This window comes from Xiphophorus couchianus, chromosome 16, assembly GCF_001444195.1.
Source record: "Xiphophorus couchianus chromosome 16, X_couchianus-1.0, whole genome shotgun sequence".
NCBI classification, from domain to species: domain Eukaryota; kingdom Metazoa; phylum Chordata; class Actinopteri; order Cyprinodontiformes; family Poeciliidae; genus Xiphophorus; species Xiphophorus couchianus.
In genome coordinates this window covers 14,603,190-14,623,875 of record NC_040243.1, presented here as the reverse complement: position 1 = coordinate 14,623,875, position 20,686 = coordinate 14,603,190, and the positions used below count along the sequence as shown (strand labels likewise).

Sequence of the window (20,686 nt, the reverse complement as noted above, 5' to 3'; positions counted from 1 at the left end):
ATTTTCTCTGACTCCTAGCTGGCAGACGACGACGGCAGCCAGCTCATGGACCCTTTCGCTGAGATCGGTCTGAGACTCGCTGCCACGGCGGCAGAGGAAAAGATGAAACTCCATGCCAAGGAGAAGAAGAAGGCGCCGCAGATGGACTGGATGAAGAAATACGAGCTGTTCAGTAATTTTTAAGATTAGTTTCTTGCCTCGCGAGACTTTGTGAAAGGCATTTCCTAAAAATCGAACTTCTCTGAAAAAGAAGATTTTTCAATACTCAGATGAGAATAATCCCGACACGCGAGGGACACATTTTCTCTTTTCTCAACACTTTTTCTCTCCATCAACTATTTGATTCGCCCTCCACCTCTGAGAGACTCGAAATAGCAGCTATTTTTATATTTAAAAACCATAAACAAAAATAAATAAGCAGCATCCTGTTATGGAAAGCCTTCTAAAGAGGTTACTGGACACTGTGACATGAATGATGGTGGACTTCGTGGGAGTTTATATTTTTTCAAATCAGCCTGGGGGATGCCTGAAGCAGGCAGAAGAATCACTGTGAAAGACTCTGCACCTCCAGCCCATGCAGACAATGTACAACCAAGAAAAGAACGCTGTGTATTCTCTTACATGTATTTTTACATCAAGTATATCATCATTAATCATCATTGTCATTAATGTACGCCTGCTTGTGAAACATAAAATAATTCGAAGAACTTCTTCCTGCTCTAATCACCAATATCTCCTTATCTGAAGACAAAGGGAGTGGTTTCTAAGGGAAGAACGGGAAGGAGCTATAGGTTCATAGAAGGGATGTGTTTTAATGTTTAACGCAAAACAAACACCTTTCTGAATCACATTTAGATATTCATCCACTTAGTATTTCAGAGAAACATTTTGAAAAGCTAGCGAGAGATTGGTATAATCAGAGAAACTTAAATTAAAATGGTTTAATGTGAACGTTGTTTTATGAGTTCAAACATTTTTTGTTTGTTTGTTTGTCAAAGAACTGGTGGAGGTAACATTTAACTGCTGGCCAAGTAGCATTCTACTAATAATTCAGTATTAATTGTTATTATTTTTCTTTTATATTATTAGACTTATGAAGCAGATACGATTGCGAAGGCTACACCTTTTTCTTCTTTACTAAAATATCTGGAAAGATTGTAGTAGTACATTACGAGTGTATTCTCGTTTTACAACATGTGGGAAAAGCCTTAAAATAAATTTGAAAGTTTATTAGAGGTTTATGAAGTTCGATTTACAGTGAATGAGTTTTTATTTCATTGCTACTATGTGTAAATATGTCATAACACAGTTACTCCTTTCTGGGCTGGAGGGGAACCCATAATTATTACGCCTTTATTCCCTGTGATGGCTAAAATGCAGCAAAGACCTTTGGGTAACCAAGTCTCCATAACAATCATTAGACTATCTACTTACTAGCAGGTAGTTTGGGAGGCATACCCAAAAAAAAAAAGTATTTTCTATTCCACTATCAGAGATTTAAAAAAAACAAAAAAAAAACATAGTTTGCTCAGCTGAAAGGGAATTGTAACTTTGAGTAATGCTACATCTGAGTTGTTTCAAAATTTGGAGATCCCAGCTTCAGATTCAAGTTGAAAGCATTCAAATTGCAAGTTTACTACCACTGGGATACAAACACATAATATATTTCCCGCCAATGTATACATTGAATTAGAAGTGATAGTAAACAGTCTTTGCCAAAATAATTTACTACATGTTTTGTTCACAGCAATATCGGATATTAAAATTGGCAAAGAGGGGTAGCACCGAATATTGAAAGCAGGGGCACCTGCAAGTTTGCCACTAGGGTCAAAGGTAATTTTGGCCCTAGTCAGAATATTTCTGTGTGAGATTTTGCTGTTACAATTGAGTATAATTTATTTTAAGGCTTTTAACATCTGTTTACGAAAATTCTAATGTCATGTGAAGTTTAATAGCAATAAAAATCTGTCATGAATAGTGAGGGATCAATCAGACGTTTTACTGGTCAAGACAGATTTCTGGCTTTCTTTGATTTTTCACTTGCTAATTCTTTACAAGAAGAAGAAAAGCTTGTAAACAAACTTACTCTTATCACGTAAGTCTTCAAGCTAATTAGCCTTTATCGTAGGGTCGAACATTTCATTTCTGTAAACAAATAAAGTCTTTGGACAGAGGTTAAAGTTTAACAGAAACCAACTCTCTTCTAGTGTCAGCTCAGATACAACATGGCAGCGTGTTGTCAGGGAGGGCTGGAGAAGCTCACAGCAAGGTCAGAGGTGCTTCAGGAAAGACACAGGGAGTCACAGACATTACAGAGGATTACTATGCACATAGGATCAGCTGTTATACACATGCTTGTATGTGGAAAAGGTAAACATGTAATGCATTAGGGTAACTACCATTAGCTCTATATTCTGACAGAGTCTGGATAGCAATCTGTGTTACAATTGTACATATGTGTCAGGTCTCATTTTTTCAATAAAGTGAAACAAAGGCTTCTTTTGAATTGACCAAAATGGTGCATTCATTCACCTTTCACGGGGAGATTGCAGGATTTGGGATTTTCCATCCCTCATTTTTCCTCTACTGGTCTTTTTTTTTTTTTTTTTTGTTCCACTGTCCCTCTTTTGCTCCCATTTCCTCTCAGCCCCCCCTTTATGTCTCCCTCTCAGTGAGGATTATGTTGGCGTACAGTTTCAGGTTCGGCCTGTTCTCACAATTCTTCCACTAGCCAGCTGCTGTGAGGACACACAGGGGTTACACCGGGGTCAGAAGTGGGTTTGTGGCCATGTGAGAGAGCTTGCAGTGGTTTGTGTGTGTCTTTGTTGAATGCAAAGAGAAGGCTGTAGTCTCTGTCTTCTCTGATTCCGGATACTCTGAAATACACAATGTTTTAGTGAAATTTTTGGATCACTCAAGTAGTTTAAAAACTTTTTGAATAGATTTAAAAAAAATTCATAGTTTCTGGATTTTGTTGCAGTTTAGTCCAGTATTTCTCAGGTATTAGCTCAGGTTTTATGCAGACACCCACAGTATTTATTAAGTATAGCATAAATATATGTATTTATCTTATTTTAAATGGTAAATGACTATTTACAGTAGCTTATTTTTTCCTAAAATATTATAGATTTCCTCTTTACCAGCCATAAGTTAAAGATTTACTACTATGTTAGCATTTTACACTCAATAAGTCATGGGCCATATGACCTATAAGCAGGGACATGCACAGATAGACACTAGGGGGTGCTAGAGCACCTGCCATTTAATCCTTGTACAAAAAATGCCCTTCTGAAACAGAAGTCGGCGGTTCCATGTGCTGCAGAATAAAACATTCCTGGAAATTAACCTGATGACAACTGTGAAGCATGTTGTCATGACACATCAGGATACGTCCAAGCATGGAGGTGGACAGGTCCTGATTTGGAGATCCTGCAAGATGACTTGAAACAGGCTCTACCTACTTAAATGAAACTCCTCAATCATTTCAAAGCTTCTAGTGAGGAGCGAGGAAATTTTCTTCTGACTCTCAAAGGCTGGTTAGATGGCCACAAGAAGCATCTTACTGAACTTATTTCAACCAAAGAGGGCAAGACTAGCTGTTAGGAAGTAAAGCAGAGCTGATGGGAGCTGATGCATGTCTCCAGCGGTGGCTGAGTCAGAGGTCATGTAGACCCTGGACATGTTGCTAGCGCATCACCATGATCCTTCTTATGGAATAACAATTTTTGTTATTAATGTAAGCATTTTTGTTTGACTTTTGTGTGTGTGCGTGTGGGGGTGGGCGTGTGGGTGTGTGGGTGTGTGTGTGTGTGACAAAAAGCAACACATTTTCACAGTGGCTTTCAGACTTTTGAAGGTGTATCAGAGTTCTAATTTAAATTGGTATTTTTGTCCACCGCAGCACATTGTGTTGCATTTGCTTCAAAATAGAGGAAATGGAGGACAAAAGCAGCAATGGTCAGCCTAAAGAAGACATCTGTAGCAAATGAAAAGTATCTGAAAGCCATTCTATTAGAAAAGAATAAACAATATTTCAGCAAAAACCTAACCAGCTCCCCTAGATAGCATCATGATGCTGCCACTGCCATGTTTCAGAACACCAATGATGTAATCAAGTTTCACTAGTTTTCTTCCCTACATGTAAGTAAACCAATAACTTACGTTTTGGTCTCAAAGGTATTTTCCATAAATTTATCTATAGGAAAGGGAAAAAACTATGTTTTTGCAAGAGGCTACTGGTAATAAAAACACAAATTCTTCCTCTATGAAATATAAGAATCTTTTATTCATGATTTATTCATAGGTCAAAATAAGTTAAAAAAAAAGATTTTGGTAACAGACTGTAAACAGGTGAAAAATCAGTTCAAATAAAAGTTTTGAAATATTTAGGAAGCATAAAGAAATATTGGTGCACATTACTGAAAAATATTACAAAGCATTGGAAGTAAATGGTCTAACTTTTATTTAACCAGGTGAAATATTAAGAACGATTATTTACAATTACAACCTGCTAAAAAGATGATGATTCAAAATGATTCAAGACTTTCGCCCAGAGATGATTGGTGAAGAAAATGCTACCAGATGTATATTTATTAAGCTCTTATCTAAATTGTGCCTATAATCAGTAGCTCAGCCAGAGTCAACATATTTATTACCTTTTAGTGCTTCATTTTCTATAATAACACACATTACAACAGCTAATAAGCTACTGTTCGTCCACTAGGAGGCACAACTTCAGCATTTCAAATCCAGGAAGTGAGACAAGCCTTTCTAGCATGAGGCTGTGGTTACATAGGGCCCTACCTGGGCTTGCTCAAAATGCAACTCCACACGTGGCCACATTGTCAACCTCCCTGGAGGTTATGGCGAGGCCGAGCCATGACGCCAGCACATCAAAGGACAGCCCCAGTTCAAAGCAGTCTGCAATTTCAGAGCAGTAAAAGCAAGAGAACAGAGGCAGAGAATAGAGCCACAGGTGGGCACTTTCTGTTTAGCCTGCCTCGGTTGTTGCACGCAGTTCTAACTTCCTATTGATGATAGATGATTGCTCGCCTTAAACCCTAGGTTTTCTGCCCTCTTACATCCTTCCAAACTTTCATTTAAGTAGTCTATACTAGTTTTTAAGGGTTATAACTTTTGGGACTCATTGTGATTATGTTTGTTGATTTCTCCTGCATGCTTTGATCCTTCACAGTATCCCACACACACACACACACCTCCGCACCTTAATCCTCCTCTAGAGTGGCATCTATTTACCAGTGCCAGGGCTGCCTGGGATGCCTGTGAGAAGAGAGAGGGAGGGAAACCAGAGGCTGACAGGGAGGGGAAAGGCAAAAAAAATGGTGGCAGGGGGCGAAGGGGTGCATCTCCAAGGCAACTGTGTTTTTGTTAGCGCTTGTGAGTCAGACGAGCGGTGAGTCACAGTCAGGAGGAAACACACACACACAGTCACATTCATACTCACTCCCCACTCAGTCAAAGAGAAGCCAAATAAGGACAGCTACATGCACAGAGACAGGCCAACGAAACGAAACACTCAGAGAAGGCAATGGGATGGGTAATTAGTTCAGATTAAGAGGAAAATAAATAGGGAAATATGAAAAAAAGATCAGATTCCAGTTAAAAATGTGTAGGAAAGAGAAACGGAGGATCAAAGTGAAGGGAAACTGGGGATCCAAAGGGCATGAGTGCAGGCACATACCCTCTCCGAAGAGCAACTATCACATGGGTGGGGGAACAGGAAACGGACAGAGCCACACCCGGTTTGTGCACACCTTGGATTAACTTGCTAAGCCGCCTATTTATTGTCTGACGCCAACACACTCAGAGTGGCGGCCTCATTACGCGGTAAAAGTTTGCATTATTTGGCTTCCCTAAAGGAAAAAAGAGTTTTATCACCTCTTTTACTTTTTCAGACTACACAAGCAGCGTGGCAGTGCTTTCATTTCGAGAAAGCAAACAGATGATTAAACTGGTGTTCATCGCTTCCGAGGTCTGTGACTGGTTTGCATTCCCGCAGCTACTTGGCTGGTAATCCAGCGTAGTAAAAAAGCCCTTTAGGTTGCAGATATGTCTGGTTTTGTTTTCACAAACGAGTCCGCAGATTTAGTTTTGTGCCGGCTGTGATTTCCATGCATCTACACACCATGGCACATTATCCAATCACACTCTGAGTGTTTTGGCGTCCACTGACCTCAGCCGAGAGGGTGAATACAGCACACACTGTATTTTATTCTTCTTGCAAATATGTGTGTGCATATGTTTTTTTGTTTTTACAATATCGTAAAAGTTGACATACTTCAAGTTGACAACGCTCCATGTTGCTAGCTATAAACCTTCCTTCTTCTCTCAGTCATCTTCTTTTAATTTAGCTCAAAGCTTTGATACTGCAGCCATAAATAATGTCCCTATGTAATTTACAATAGCACAGTATGTTCTTAGAATCCAGTAGTCAAATAAAGCTCTTGCAAAATCTGGAACTTTCCCCCTGTTTGCGCTCTCTTTCTATACCTCTCGGATGGCTGAAGTTCAGCTCAGAGCAGCCAATCAGAAAGCCAGACTGATGATCCTTCTTGTCAAGTTTATCTAAACACAGATAACGCGCTAGAAATATCACCTGTTCCCTAACGGCTGTGGGCTGGTGCATTCCTTTCCTTTCTTTTCTTTTCTATTCTTGAGTGGAAGTTGATAAACTTTCGAGAGGAGGCCTTGCAAAAGTATTCAACCCCGCCTGAACTGTTTCACATTTTATTGCAACATGAAAGTTGAATGTGATTTATTTCATAGACGTACACAAAGTAGGGGTTCCTAAAATTAAAGAAATATGTTTTTGTTGTTTTGGGGGTTTTTTTACATGTATTTGTATTTAGAGCCTTTAGTCGGTCTAAATACAATTTCCTTCAGAGCTTACCTAAAAACTGTACTCGACAGGAAAGAGTAATGGGGAATAATGAGGATTAAAGTAAAAAAAGACAACTGACAGCAATTATTAATAAAGACACAAAAACAGAAAAAGTTGACAGAGTGGGAGATTATACATTCGTATTCAACCCCATTTACTCTGTTGTCCCTAACAAAACAGTATAAACAACAGTCTCCCTGTGTGATGCCCCTTCTCCACAACCAAGAGCAGCAGGTGGGAAAAGCATAGCATAGATTTATTTTTAGGCTTTACGGGGACGACAAAAGAAGTGTGAGGTCCCTCCTAAGTGGGGAGACCAACAGGGGAAAATATGCTCCCATGGCTAATGCTTGGGCCGAGGAGCTAACGCGGGAGGGTGGAATGTGGTGTGTCGCTGTAAAAGTGGTTCAGGAATTGAGAAGAGTGTGGGTTGCCTGTTAGAGGTCGAGTGATTAACGGGACGGAGGAAGTCACTGAGCAGTGTGTCACTGAAGACGATGTCAGCCGTCGAATACAGGAACAGAAATGCCATGTGGTCAAAGATAGGCTTCCTGCCTCGCTGAGCAGAAATTGCAGTTAAACAAATACAGTAATCTGTTTCTTCTTACTTTTCCCATACAGAAATAGAACATTAAGTCATCTTCTCTTTGTATTCTTAAGAATTATTCTGTTGCTGTTTCTCCTTCCTGTTATGAAGCAAGTTCCTTTTTTTGTTGTTTCTGTTCACATTCTTGAATGAAGTTGCTGTGTGGAGCTCATAACTCACCAATTAAGTTAATGTGATAATAATCTAAACAAAGGAGAGGAGCAGTACTGCCAGCCCTGAGAATACGCTGTATGTTGCGAGGTTTTACTGAGAGGAGAATCCAGTATATTCCAATATTTAGTCAAGCTTTGGAGCAACATGTTATTATCCAATCTTTCTTAATAGAAGGGTTTTCACATTAAGAATGCGCAATATAATTTTTTATGTACACATAAAAAGTGTTGCCTTGCCGTAAAACATTTTGCAAGCTAAACTACTCTTTACTCAACACCTGCCTCCCACTGAAAAGGGCAAGTTAAGACAACAAATGCGATATAACTTTTTAACATCGTTCTGGGATTTATTTATTTTTTCATTTACTGTAGACATTTTCAGCTACAGGATCAAGATATTTACATTCATGATAACATAAATTTAACTACCTGGAGGTGACCAAATGAAAAACTAAAAAGATTGATTTTTTTCTTTTTTTAGGATGCCCAGTCCTCTACAGTCAGTAACTATCAAGGAGGTTGATCTGGAAATGGTTGAGACTCAGTGGTGGCACTTTGACTCGACTGATCAGGAAACAATGACGCATTCAAAATTGTTGGAGCAATTTCTCGGGAGGATACAGCAATTTAATCTCTGCTCATTACAAAGGGCCCGTGAACATGTAAAGCATTTCATGTCAGAGTAAAACAATAAAAAGAAAAGTGGCAAAAAAGTGTTCACTCAAAGAGCTTTTTAATATATTTGCTTTTTTTTTATAGCTTCACTTTTATATTCTATAGTTGCGCTGACTGGATATTCTTTACACATTCCCCTCTCAGGACATGCTTTGCACAGGAAAATTATTGCCTGTGTAGAGCCTCCTACTACCATTTCCTGTGGAAAAAAAACCACCAGAGTCTTTGTAAATAAATCTGAAATACAAACAACTGGATAAACTGGTGAGGAAGACGAGTCCTTAGTACTGGCAGAGCGTAGGATCAGAATCAGACTCCTGAGAATCCTGGATAATGATTCCTCCAAACGATGGATATCTATGAATGTCTTTTTATTGGTGTTTAAGGTGGTTCAGTTATCAACTTGATTTAGCCCAAACAAAAAAACATGACCTTGACCCATAGATTCTTAGCCCATTTGGTTAAACTCAGCTTCTGTCGAACCACATTTTAACATCAGTAAATGTACTGATTAAGATTTATTTTTATTTTTACTGCTTAAAGAGATTGCATGACATATTTGCTGTGAAAATTTGCTTAGGGTGGCCATCACCCGCTAAGCAGCACATTAAACAGGCAGATGAGTTATTCAGTGGTAGACTTCTATAATTAAGATGCTTAACTGATAAAAAAAAAAAAGGGGGGGGGGGGGGTTCAGGGTTATTCCAGTTATGTAAATCTAAGCAGTAATTTATGACTTGAAATTGAAATCTTTAATCTCTAGTTTATACTCTCTTAAATCAATCGACACCTCATTTGTGTCAAGATTATATTAGTGAAAACTATTTTCTTCATAAGAGGATTTTTTTTCCACTAAAGTTGGGACACTAGGGATAAAAATGACAATATTTTAACAATATACCAGAACTATGATTTTTAATTTTTGTGTAATAAGCTAAATACCACATTCCAGGAAAATAACCTCATGTCAGCCATGATGGAGGTGGAGGTGTCATGGTCCAGTGCTGCTTTGCTGCATCAGGCTGTAGAAACTCACCATGACTGAAATAATCCACCATGACCATCTGTTAAAACTTGACAATGGTCTAAATCTAACCAGTGAATCCACCAAGAACATGCTGAGAATTAAGAAATATAAAGTCCTGGACTGAATCAAAAATATTTATGCTGTGGAGTGAAACAGTGGCACTTAACCATTCAAACAACTCAAATCTAAAACTGAGGAATCGGGAAAATGTTCCACACTAATGTTAGACTGGTAGGTATCCATACATATATTGTTTTTGTCATATTTCTGGATGAATTGTGTCATTATACTCCGGAAATAATTGGTTTTCATACCTTTACGGACAACTGTAACGTCATCCTTTTCATCTGAATGTGAACATTTCAGTGTCTCGACATGAAGAAGATCCTCCGATTTTCTGTTTTTGTTTTCTGGAAACCCATCTGTTCACCAGGTTTCTCCCCCAGACAGACCCTGTTTTAACATCTGGCTGGCCTGAAGGTCAACGGACTGGTTTAGCTGGAAGTTTGCTCTGCTGCCTGGATGGATGCATGGGTGGTACGGATGAGTAGTTGTTTATGTCAGCAGAAAGAGCAAGAAGCCTCTGGGGACAGCAGGGGGCACCTCTATCAGACAGATCGAGGCCAGATGGGGGGAGTTCAAAGCGGAGGCTAAACACACAAGACAGTTTGGGATAGTGTGAGATAATGAACTGGTGTTGAGTGCTAGAAAGGAACAAATGAGAGGGTCAGCAATCAAAACGACAGGAGTCTGGACTGACAGAAAACCACACCAAGAAGGGGGCTGGAAAGGTGGTCTTGGTGGGTATTTTTAGCATGTTGCGTGGAAGAGGGCGGTATCTTCTCGAGGGGTTTTTCCAGAGGAGTATATTTAGGGATGGGATTTGTAAAAAGACAGAGGGAGAGCAGGAGAGATGTGCACTGTACACAAATGCCAGTCTGATGTAAGAGTCTGCAACAGGACCACACACATTCCCGTTTATTCCCAGCTCTGTCCGTCTCTGACATAGACCCTTTTTGACTCACTTCATCATGAACAAAGCTACAAATCCACCACCCTGACGTTCTTTTAAGAACTGTGGATGTGTTGTAAAGGTTGTTGTAAAATCCCACAACACAACAGTATGTTTATGTGCATTCCTGTCCCAGCGTCAAAGAAGAGCAAAAGCTCAAAAACAGTTCGACAGCTTTTCAGCTCATCGACTTAACACCCAACATTCCAGACACCGCAGATCAGACAGCAATTTTCCAAACACCAGCGCCACTAATGTGGTGCAAAGCTGAAAAAGAGAGTGAGGGACAGCTGAAAAAGCAATGCTAATAATATTGAGAAAAAGGAGAAAAAGAGACAGCAATGTGGTCTTCATTCAGCTTGCTAAGGATAATAGCATGCAAGCAGGCTGGGGATAAGAGGCGAGCGAGTGGAGAGCGAGTGCAGAGCCGCAGTGACGCCATTGTGGTTCCACAGCACTTCCTGTCTACCGCCACACTGTTTGTGTGTCCTGTCACCACGGCAACTGCCTACACATAATACCAGAGAGGTAAGGGAGGAGGAGTAGCAAGAGAGAGACAGACAGAGAGAAAAATAAGGAAAGACCATTCAGTCAAGTGGATTCATTTGGAGCCTCTTCACTGGCTCGTTTTAAGTTGGACAACGCTGAGTTGGTCTTTTCTTGAACATAATGACCCACTTCTTGATTGGTTTCCTGTAAAACAATCCGGCATGGATGAAGAATAGAAATGTTATGACCTAAAATGTCCCGGGACTGCATCAGGGTGGAGGGGTTAAAGGAAAAAGGAAAAGAAAGAAAGAAATGGGTGGAAAAAACCTAAGGCTTTAAATGCAGGGTGGAGAAGAGGATGATGAAAGGGATGAAGAAATGACAGGTGGATTAGGACAGCCATACAGCTAAGAGATTTCTGTGTCTGCCACCTGTAGCTACCATATGAAAACGACTGGAAATCCCCCAACCTAGATATAAACACGCAAACTTACCACGCACACAAGAAATAAGATAATGTCTTAAAGGAGCACAAGCTCCTTTAAGAGCTTAAAGGAGCACAAGCTCCTTTAAGCCAAAATTGGAGTTTTTTTCCAAAAAGCAACTCCTTGATTCATGAACACAAAAACAATTAAATGAAGCTGCTAAAATTGCTGCTTTTACAGGTATTTACTCACAGCTTTTCAGTGAGCCACTGCTACTTTGATAATGATAAGGGAGTTACAAAGATATGTATGAATCATTAGCTGTGACCACTGGATGTCAGAGCAATACATTTCATGAAAATGCATTTGAACGCTTTGGTACGCTGTAGAAAAGTCATGCAGAAATGACCCAGCTGGATTCTGTTGTGGCTGCTTTGCTAATGAAACACATTTTACAATGCAAATATCTATTTAAAAAACAAGTGTGTGCAGTAACAAAAGAGTTGTTAACCTTTAAGAAGAGAGGTAACTATCTATGCAGATAGAATGTGGGTTAATGCCAGGAGGGAGCAATTGCTTTTAGAATATTGATGTAGTTTTATTGCGTCTTTGTGAATCAAGACAAACAGGTTGCGTAGAGCGAACCGTGGCGCTCTGTGAGTAAGTCGGATGTAGTAGAAAGTTACTCGAGGGTGGAGCAGGCGGTGCCGTCTTGTACAGGGGCGGTGAGACAGCCGTAAGGTGTGTGGTAGGAGCGACAGTTTGTTTAAGGTGGAGTTGGGATTACATCGGGGTGTCAAACTCTTAGCTGAAAAGTTGGAAATGGAAGGGCTATACGATGGTAGTGAGATCAGAAATGATTTATGGAGATGGTGGAGCAAACTAAAAGACAGAGGTAGAGGTTGCCGAGTAGGAGACATTAAGATTTCCAGTGGGAGTGAACACTCCTGACTTTAAGTAATATTCACATTTTGTAGGTGCCCAGCCTAACATGAATCTGATATGAATCTAATAGAAAGTCTATGGCAGGAGATAAAGATCAGGGTGATTTGCAGGACGGTTTCAAACCTCAAAGTCTCTAAGAAATAAGAAAAGGAGCAAGCACAAAGCTCGTCAAAGAAGGATTTGACTGCAATTTTACATTCAAGTTTTTAATCAAATTTACATAAAAAGTCAATTTTTTTTGTCAAAACTGATCTCTATGTGCATAAGAAGATGTTGATGTTCATAAGAAGAGCCCCATTGTCTGTGAGCCTGATATAATAAGAAAGCCTAGTACCTTTTGGATCAGCTGACACATCTAGCAGCACTTTCTTACCGCCAAAAGAATATCTTTCTCTGTCTTTGTTGCATAATTGAAACTGCATCACCATAACAACCAGATAAAAGTTGATATGTTATATCTCACAGACCTGTAGCCCAGAATAGAGTTATTTGGTGTGTGACTCACTCTTTAAAGCGTCAAGTTTGTTGAATATCCTCAAAGAAACTGCTCACATAGTAACAGAGATGCAACAATTCCCTTCTGTACAATACACCATGATATATGTACAAACCCAAATACACGATTTATGTCGGTAAATATTGAACGTACACAGAAGAGCACTGAAGAAATGAGCACAGACTGTACAATGGAGAGTATCTTTCGGTTTTCTTTGAAGTAGTTTGAATTAAAGTGAACTTCTTCCCACATGACTAGACAAAATAACCCACAATCTTCACTACGGTTGCACAGCTTCCAGGAAACTTAGAGAGATGGTGTTACAAACTAGAACACGCTAAGCTGATAATTGTAATCACTATCATAAAGATACAAGAGTTCAGGGGAAAGAAAAGTGAGGCAAAGTGCGCTCATTCAACAGTTTTGTTTTTTTTAAACTTCTCTTTCCCTGCAGTAAAGAGCATTATGCACTAGACTTTGGTCTAAAAAAGTAGAAGAAAAAGCAATGGGTGGAAAAGCTGGAAGATGTGGCATTGATTACAGTTTCATACTAGCTTTTTTTTTGTCTCATATTTCAGCCAGACTGAAAGAACTGGTATTGGTCTGAACTGAAAGCAGTCTTGACAATTCTCATGATGAGCAGCGTCTCTGTTTCAGATCTGTTTCATCTCAGTCATTACAGTATTGGGCTTGCGTGTGGCGGTGCAAATTATCGTGTCTGTGAGGCGGAGGAAGAGGAGAGAGTGTGCACGGCACGCAACGTGGTTTTGATCTCTGGAGTCTTTTGGGTTTTTTGTTTTGTTTTTTTTTATTTTTTTATTTTGTGACAGTCACGTTATTTATGTGTGTATTATGATATTTATTTGTGCACTACCATGTTTAACTGAGTCACACAGAGACAGTTTATTTAGCATAAACAAGAAGCCCATATATGCAGCACAAACTTTAAAAGAGCCAAGAGATCAAGTGAAGAAAAAACACTACTGTATATCAAACATAAGTTTACACATTCGACATGTATTCTTTGCTGACTAACAATCAAAAGTCAAAGCGCTCACTAAACTTTGACTGTTATGCAAAGCTGTAAATCCCCTCGATGAGGACAACTTAGAAACACAAGTCCACAAACAAAACATTATCCCATCAGAGCATAAGCAACGTGTCGCGGTTATGTGTTTTACTGGTATGGCTGTTTCACTAAGCTTTGAGTGTATGCGTTGCTTGGAGACGAGCATGCGTGTGGAATGTGTGACGCCAGCACTCTTGCTCAGGGGCGTGGTCACCAGCGAAGGACTTTGCCTCTCTCTCACACGGCCCAAGGCTCTTGGGGAAGAAAGGGAAGTTGTAAAATGTCTAATAGCCCCTCTCAGAAGCTTGTGCTGCTGTACCCCTGTGGAGATAGGTGTTGTGTTGTGTGTGGGGGTGTGTAGGTGTGTGTGTGTGTGTGTGTGTGTGTGTGTGTGTGTGTGTGTGTGTGTGTGTGTGTGTGTGGGAAGAGGTGGGTGTTAATCGTTATTGACAGGTGCTGATCAGACCTTGCACAGACTCATGAACAGTCCTAATAACAATTGAAAGCTGCAACTACTGTAGATCCGATGCAGTTTTACCTCCAACTTCAATATTGATCTCAGAATTTATTCTGCTAATCTCGAAATAAAACAAAAATGCCCTGCCACTTTCTGCTTCTTAGGTTACCGCCATTCATTTCAGATTTCTTCCCTCCAAAAGAAAATTCTACTTGAAATATTATCACTGCTGCAGACATACTGTAGCTACATTACTCTAGTTTAATTGTTAAATGGTACACAAAAATAAATGATACTGCTCTAGAAAATGCACAATACAAAATCTACACTTCTTCATCTTTCTATTAACAATAATAGAATTATGACACTAAATAATATCTGTGGGCCTAATTTGACCAATCAGCATTTGGTTGTCATGTTTGCTTTATAGTGATATAATGTTACAAACACAAATGACAATGTATTTTCTTGGTATTTTATTTAATTCACCAATAAACATGTTGTGGCATAGGTTTTTAAATATTTCACCAAATCACTGTACAGCACATTGTACTTTAATATGCCCAAATAAAATCCAAAGTTCAGGTGACAGAATCGGTAAACAGGACAATTGTGCTCTCTAAAATCTGGCATTTATATAAGACTATCAAGAGCAAAATCTCTTCTTGAAATAAAACAAGTTTGCCACAAATCTGATATGGAAAACAGGAAACATGTTGCTCTACTCTTGTGAAACCAGAATTAAACATGTTGGAATGTATGCAAAACACTATGTGTTGTGGAAATATAACACTGCACATCATCCTAAATCAGTGTTTCTTAATAATTTTCTGCCATGCCCCACCAACAGAATTGAAATACTGTTGCGAATCTGTTCATATTTAATAATTTATCTGTACAAACTATTGGCTCCGGCATTGTATGACATAAACAAAATCGCTGTTTTATTGTTCCAAGTCTCAAAATAATTTCCAAAGTCAGTTTAACAAGTGAATCTGTAACAGTTAATCAAGACTACTCAGTTTGAAGTTAAAAAAGTGCAAGTGATTCACTGGGATGTGCATTTTTAGACTACAGTAAAACTTTTTAGAATTGTAAGCATTGATTACCTGTCAGCTTCTTCAATTTAGTTTTCCACAAGGTATATACTTTTTAACATTTACTGTGGAAAAATTTGCAGCAATATTGCTTATATTTCATCTTGTCAGATGAGAAGAGATGAAAAGTGCATAACATTTTGCATTAACAATCAAAAGATAGGTTTCGTCTATTTCCTGGCCTTTTTTTGCGAGCAACAGTTACTTGCTTATGATGGAGTATAAGGGCCGGGCTCTGAGTTTCTGATTTATGTTTTAAATACGAGTAAAGTTGGACGAGAATAAAGTCGTAATTTTATGACTTTTCACCATACTGCGCTAAATTGCGGAATACTGATCTTGTAAGGTTATAGTTGGTATTGGTTTAACAAATGACTAAGTACTAAATGTTTTAGCACATCAGAAGCTAATTTTCAGTCCCGGGACTTTGAAACGATTGTTTGAACAACTTTTTGTTTAATAGAAAAAACCAGACTTGCTGAGCAGGTCATGCTGCATATCACTCATCGAAGCTTTTTAATTTAACGACTTTCTTCCGGCAATATTGCGTCTTTACTCTACCAATATTTAAACTATTCTGCTAATACGACTTGGTTCTCGTAGTATTATGACTGTATTCTTCTATTTGAAAATAAAAATCTTTTAGCTTGGCCGTAATACTCTGTCATACTTGCTTTACTGACCTCTGCTGCCGTTTTTTTTTTCACTGTCAAACTTCTCCATCTTTCCTCTATGTCGGTATTTCAAAACATCTGCGCTTGTATCCTACGCTCTGTTTTTTGTTTGTTTTGGTTTTTTTCAGCCTGTTGATTAGTTTGAACACTGCTGTCACCTAGTGACCGGAGGCCTGTTCATCAGTTAAGCATGAATAAAAACAATTATAAAGTCCTGCTTCTCGCGTCCCCCCTGACACTTCTCCATGCCCCCCAAGGGGGCGCGCCTCACTAGTTGAGAAGTACTGCCCTAAATACACCATCCCCACTGTGGTGGCAGCATCATGCTGTGGGGATGCTTCTTCGCAGGCACAGAGAAGTGAGTCTGAGTTGAGAAAAAGACAGATGGCGCTAAACACAGAAATACAAATATTTTTTTTAGAGCCTGCAAACGTTTCCCATCCAACTGGACATTGACCTCAAACATAAAGTGGAATACTTTAGATTTAAGCACATCTGTATTAAATTGGCCCAGTCAAAGCACACCCTGTTTGGCTCCCAAATTATACTGAACTGTCTAGCTTAGACAGCTCTTGAAAATTGCTGTTTATAATAATCCTTTTCTATAGCTGAGCAACAGCTGTAGAAAAAAAGTTCGAGAGGTATTAATATTTTTGCATGTCACTGTTATTGATATCAACTTCTGCAGAGCTGCACAATTAATCAAACTGAAATCATCATTGCCATTTCAATGGGATAAGTTTCACATTCACAAAGGACTGCTTGGATGCAATATTTACAGGACCATAATATTTTAAAAAGTCATGCTTTAAAACTATGCAGGCAAGTTGACCAACCGGGTGACATTTCAGTTTTTGTTGCTTAACTGATATAGATCTTATTGTTTAAGATGCTGGTTGGAGGATTGTGATGATGTGGGAAGATTGTTGTGATTGTGATGATGGAGGAAAATTTAGATTTACATCAGTCCTTATACGATAATTTCAATGTTCACCAATATTATACAGATTTTTCTAAACATTGTGCAATCCTTTCTTTTGGGCTCATTTGTCTCACTTTTAAGTGTATTTAAACGTGTTCAACAATAACTTTAAGTAATAAAACAATACAAATCAAACAATAAAAACGGTATCCAAGCTACAACTTTCAACCAACACCCCAAACACGGCAGCGGATCCATCTGTATTTCTGTCCCATGCACATTTATTCCTGCGCTCTTCCTGTCCGCTGTTGACTCAAACAGACTCTCCTCATTTATTAGCAGCAGTGCGCCAATTAATTCCCAGCCCCCTTTCCTGTGTTCCAGCAGCAGCCTGGGCCATACACAGAACAACTGGAGAGGAGAGGCACGAGAGGGAAAGGGAGGGTGCCTTCTCTGACGTCATGAGTGAAGAGAGGTAGGAATTCCCTTCATATGAACCGCCCACTCGGTTACTCTGCACACCCTGTCTGGCTCCCAGACACACTCGCATTCACACACGCTCCTGTCTGCGCAACCAGAGGAGGAACGGGTCGACAAGAAGACAAAAAGAGTGACAGGCGCGAGACTTGTGAAGTTCGACTTTACAGGGTGACGTTGGAGACAAATGAACTTGGGGGCAGAGAGCAGGAATAAAAAACTGTTATTTCAGGTGGGTGCAGCATCATGTCTGCCTCTTTGAGGATTTCTTGTGGGTTTTTTCTGGGGTTTTTTTTTTTCATTTTTACCGTTTTACGACTTTATTACTCTGGAAAGAATATAATTTTGACTTTTTTCCCTCTTGAACCACTGGTCTTTGACAGGGACACACTTTACAGAAGCTTCTGCAGCCTGTTGATTGGGACAAAGCGTGTGTAAAGTCTTCCTGCTGTTTGAATGTACTGTGATATTAGCACTGGAATATTGCCCTGTTGACTCTATGTTTGACTCTATGGAGCGGCTCCATTACAAAGGTCAGATGTAAATACTTCCTTTGAATAGGATGGCTGACTTTCTGCATGGCTGCCTGTGTTTGCAGTTGATTTAAGAGTCCACTACCCATCTGAGTGATTGACTGCTTAATTGTTTAGCTTCTACCCGTTTGTTTGTCTGCCTTCCCTTTCCGTCTGTCTTTATCTGCCTGTGTGCCTGTTTTTTTGTCAAGTCCGTGTACGATCTCTCGGCTGAGTTTTTTACTGGCAGCACAGAGTGCGAACAGAGGTCATAAAAAGTTCTCAAAAAGCAGCAGACGGGGCGTCATGGCAGTGCCGAAGCAGGGCCGGAGCTGCCTCAAACATTCCTCTCATTGTTCAGAGGGCTTGTAAGTGTGTGAGCTCTGAAACCTCCATGAAAGGAAGGGAATCCAGCCACTACTGTAGCTGACAAGGTTTCATTCAGCTGCACTTCAGGGTTGTCTGTCTCTGTTTTCCTGTCCGCCGTCCTGTCTGGTTCCCCTCTTGGGGGTAGTGACATAAACTAAATTGGGTTGTGGACGAAACGAAAAAGAGCTGAAGGAAGTTCACATGAGGCTGACGCAGCAAGGACAGATGAGATAAGTGTGAAGATAAAGCGCATTTAGTAACGGTTATTCTGTTTTTCATGTGCCTGATTGTGGCTTGCGATAACAGGGAAGAGAAGGGGAAAAGAGGAGTTCTAAGTAAAACGCTAAATGAATGACTGAATGTTTGGATGGAAGGTCAGAGCAATAATGGAGGAGAAAATGAAGATCCAGTCAAGCTTTGGTGAGGTTGTTGGGTGGGTGAGTGGGTGTGCCGGCGGCAATATGTATGGCTGGGCCCTGGCTCAGGAAACATTGGCGTAGTGGAATAAAAGTGTATGTGTGCCGTTTCTGCGGCCATTCGTGCATGTGCGGTTCAGTGGCAGCAGGGCAGCTGTGCACTAAGTACAGGGCTGGTGGTGGTGAGGGTGTTTGGCTACGAACCAGGCTGAGGATAGGGTTACAAGCACAGGGCTACAGGGAGTGGACCATGAGTTTGGGCTGGGTTCTTCACTCAGAAACAACATTTTAAAGCTTTTCTTGAAAAAAAAAAAAAAAAACGACTAATGTCCCACATATGGTACATTCTTCCACTGAGTCCAGGCCAGGCGGTGATTGTTTGTCTTTGATTCCTGAAAACTGCAAAAGATCAGGCCCGCTGTGGAGCCACATCCCTTGTTCGAATGTCGTTGAATGTCATGGCCTTTGAAGTAATTACACCCTGACACGCAACATGAAACAAAATCAGAACCTCGGCCACATGCACACGCAATACCAATGTCTGATGATTGAGCTAGGGTGTGGTGCTGAGTAAGGTGTGTAAGTACAAAGATTGAAGGATGTGCCTGGCAGCTTCCAAGCACTTTTACTGCAAATGTCTTGTTGTTAAAATATCTTAAAATATCTTGAGCGGAGGCCTTGCTTCAGGGTTTACTGTCAAACCGAAGGATGTAAAGACTCATTTTGGTAATTTTCTTGGCTTTTGTCATTCTGAACAGGTTGAGCATGTAAAAGCTTAATGCATCTGACAGCAGTTATAAAAAGCAAACATTGCTTATTCGCTCTTCAGAAAAGGAGTTTTGGCATTAAGTTCTCAGCTCAAACCCTAATTTGAATCTTTATTCAAAACGTATAGCGGAGGGCCGATCATTTTGACCCTTCACCAATAAATATGTACTTTTGTAGATTTTGTTTTTGGGTATAAAATAAAGCCATCCACTGTATGTAGCCAGGAATAATTAGTATTGGCAACCTCTCCTTTTTCATACCACTGTGCAATTCATACTCCCATGCCAGGAATTGTTGTCTTAAGACTCCAGTAAATTAAATCTACCAGGTTATTTATTGCTTTTTAGCTTTTGTTTTATAGATACAAACAAAAGTATCTATAAATTTGTCATTTTTCACACGAGACATTGACAAGAATAATCATCTGAGCAAAATAAATGGAAATAGAATGTATAAAGTAAGTTTTCCAAAGAACAATATACGAGCAAATTAAATTATATGTAAAATGTGAGCACTTCAATGATTATTTATTCCTGAGAGTCCTGAGATACTTAATTGCACAGAAAAACGATAAAATGATACGTAATTGTTTGAGTTTATTATGATGGTTTGCTTAAGAATAGAAAATAGAAATGTGAAGAGATAAAATTGCAACAAAATGGGGTAGCAGTGATCGACCTAGGTGAATTTTGAAAATGGAGGCGAGGATAATTTGTGCGTTGCAGTGGCTTATGTTTCAAGTAGATCTAGCTATTAAGCGAGAAGTGTTTTACGTTTTACGGTGAAGGCCATGTCAGATTTGTATGCATTTGCACTTTTACTCGTTTATGAGACTGAAATCCCAGTTCAAGCACATACAATGTTTGCCCAGCAGCCCCATTGACATAATCCTGTTTGTTTGCTGATAGTGAGCATATTGTGCTCGAAGAGGTAGATTCGGCCTGCGAGCCATAGAAGGGAGGGTTGATACGTGTTGAAACAACAAGAGGTCGAGATCCAGCTGTCTCAACAGAGGCTTTTCCACTTAACCAAGCGGCCTTGTGTAAACGGCAATGTCAAATCTGGACTTGTGCTGAAGGGAACACGGCCAACGGCCACGTCCGCACTTGGACCTCCATATATCCTGTGTATAGAGAGCAGAACACACACATAATGTAAACTACACACCCTAAACTGTAAAAGATTCTATAAACAAG

The 20,686-nt window shown here is 39.8% G+C and overlaps 1 protein-coding gene and 1 long non-coding RNA gene across 2 annotated transcripts in view; one reads left to right on the top strand and one right to left on the bottom strand.

Annotated features, from left to right (window-relative positions):
* The window catches only part of LOC114159821 (Na(+)/H(+) exchange regulatory cofactor NHE-RF2), a 33,113-nt gene extending 30,603 nt beyond the window's left edge, over window positions 1-2,510 (top strand). The window contains exon 6 of the mRNA XM_028042006.1: window positions 19-2,510. Coding sequence (XP_027897807.1) covers window positions 19-183 — 165 coding nt within the window. The 3' untranslated portion in view covers window positions 184-2,510. The remainder of the gene's footprint in view (window positions 1-18) is intronic.
* The window catches only part of LOC114159824 (uncharacterized), a 37,044-nt gene that overhangs the window by 7,924 nt on the left and 8,434 nt on the right, over window positions 1-20,686 (bottom strand). The gene's annotated exons all lie outside the window — the stretch shown is intronic.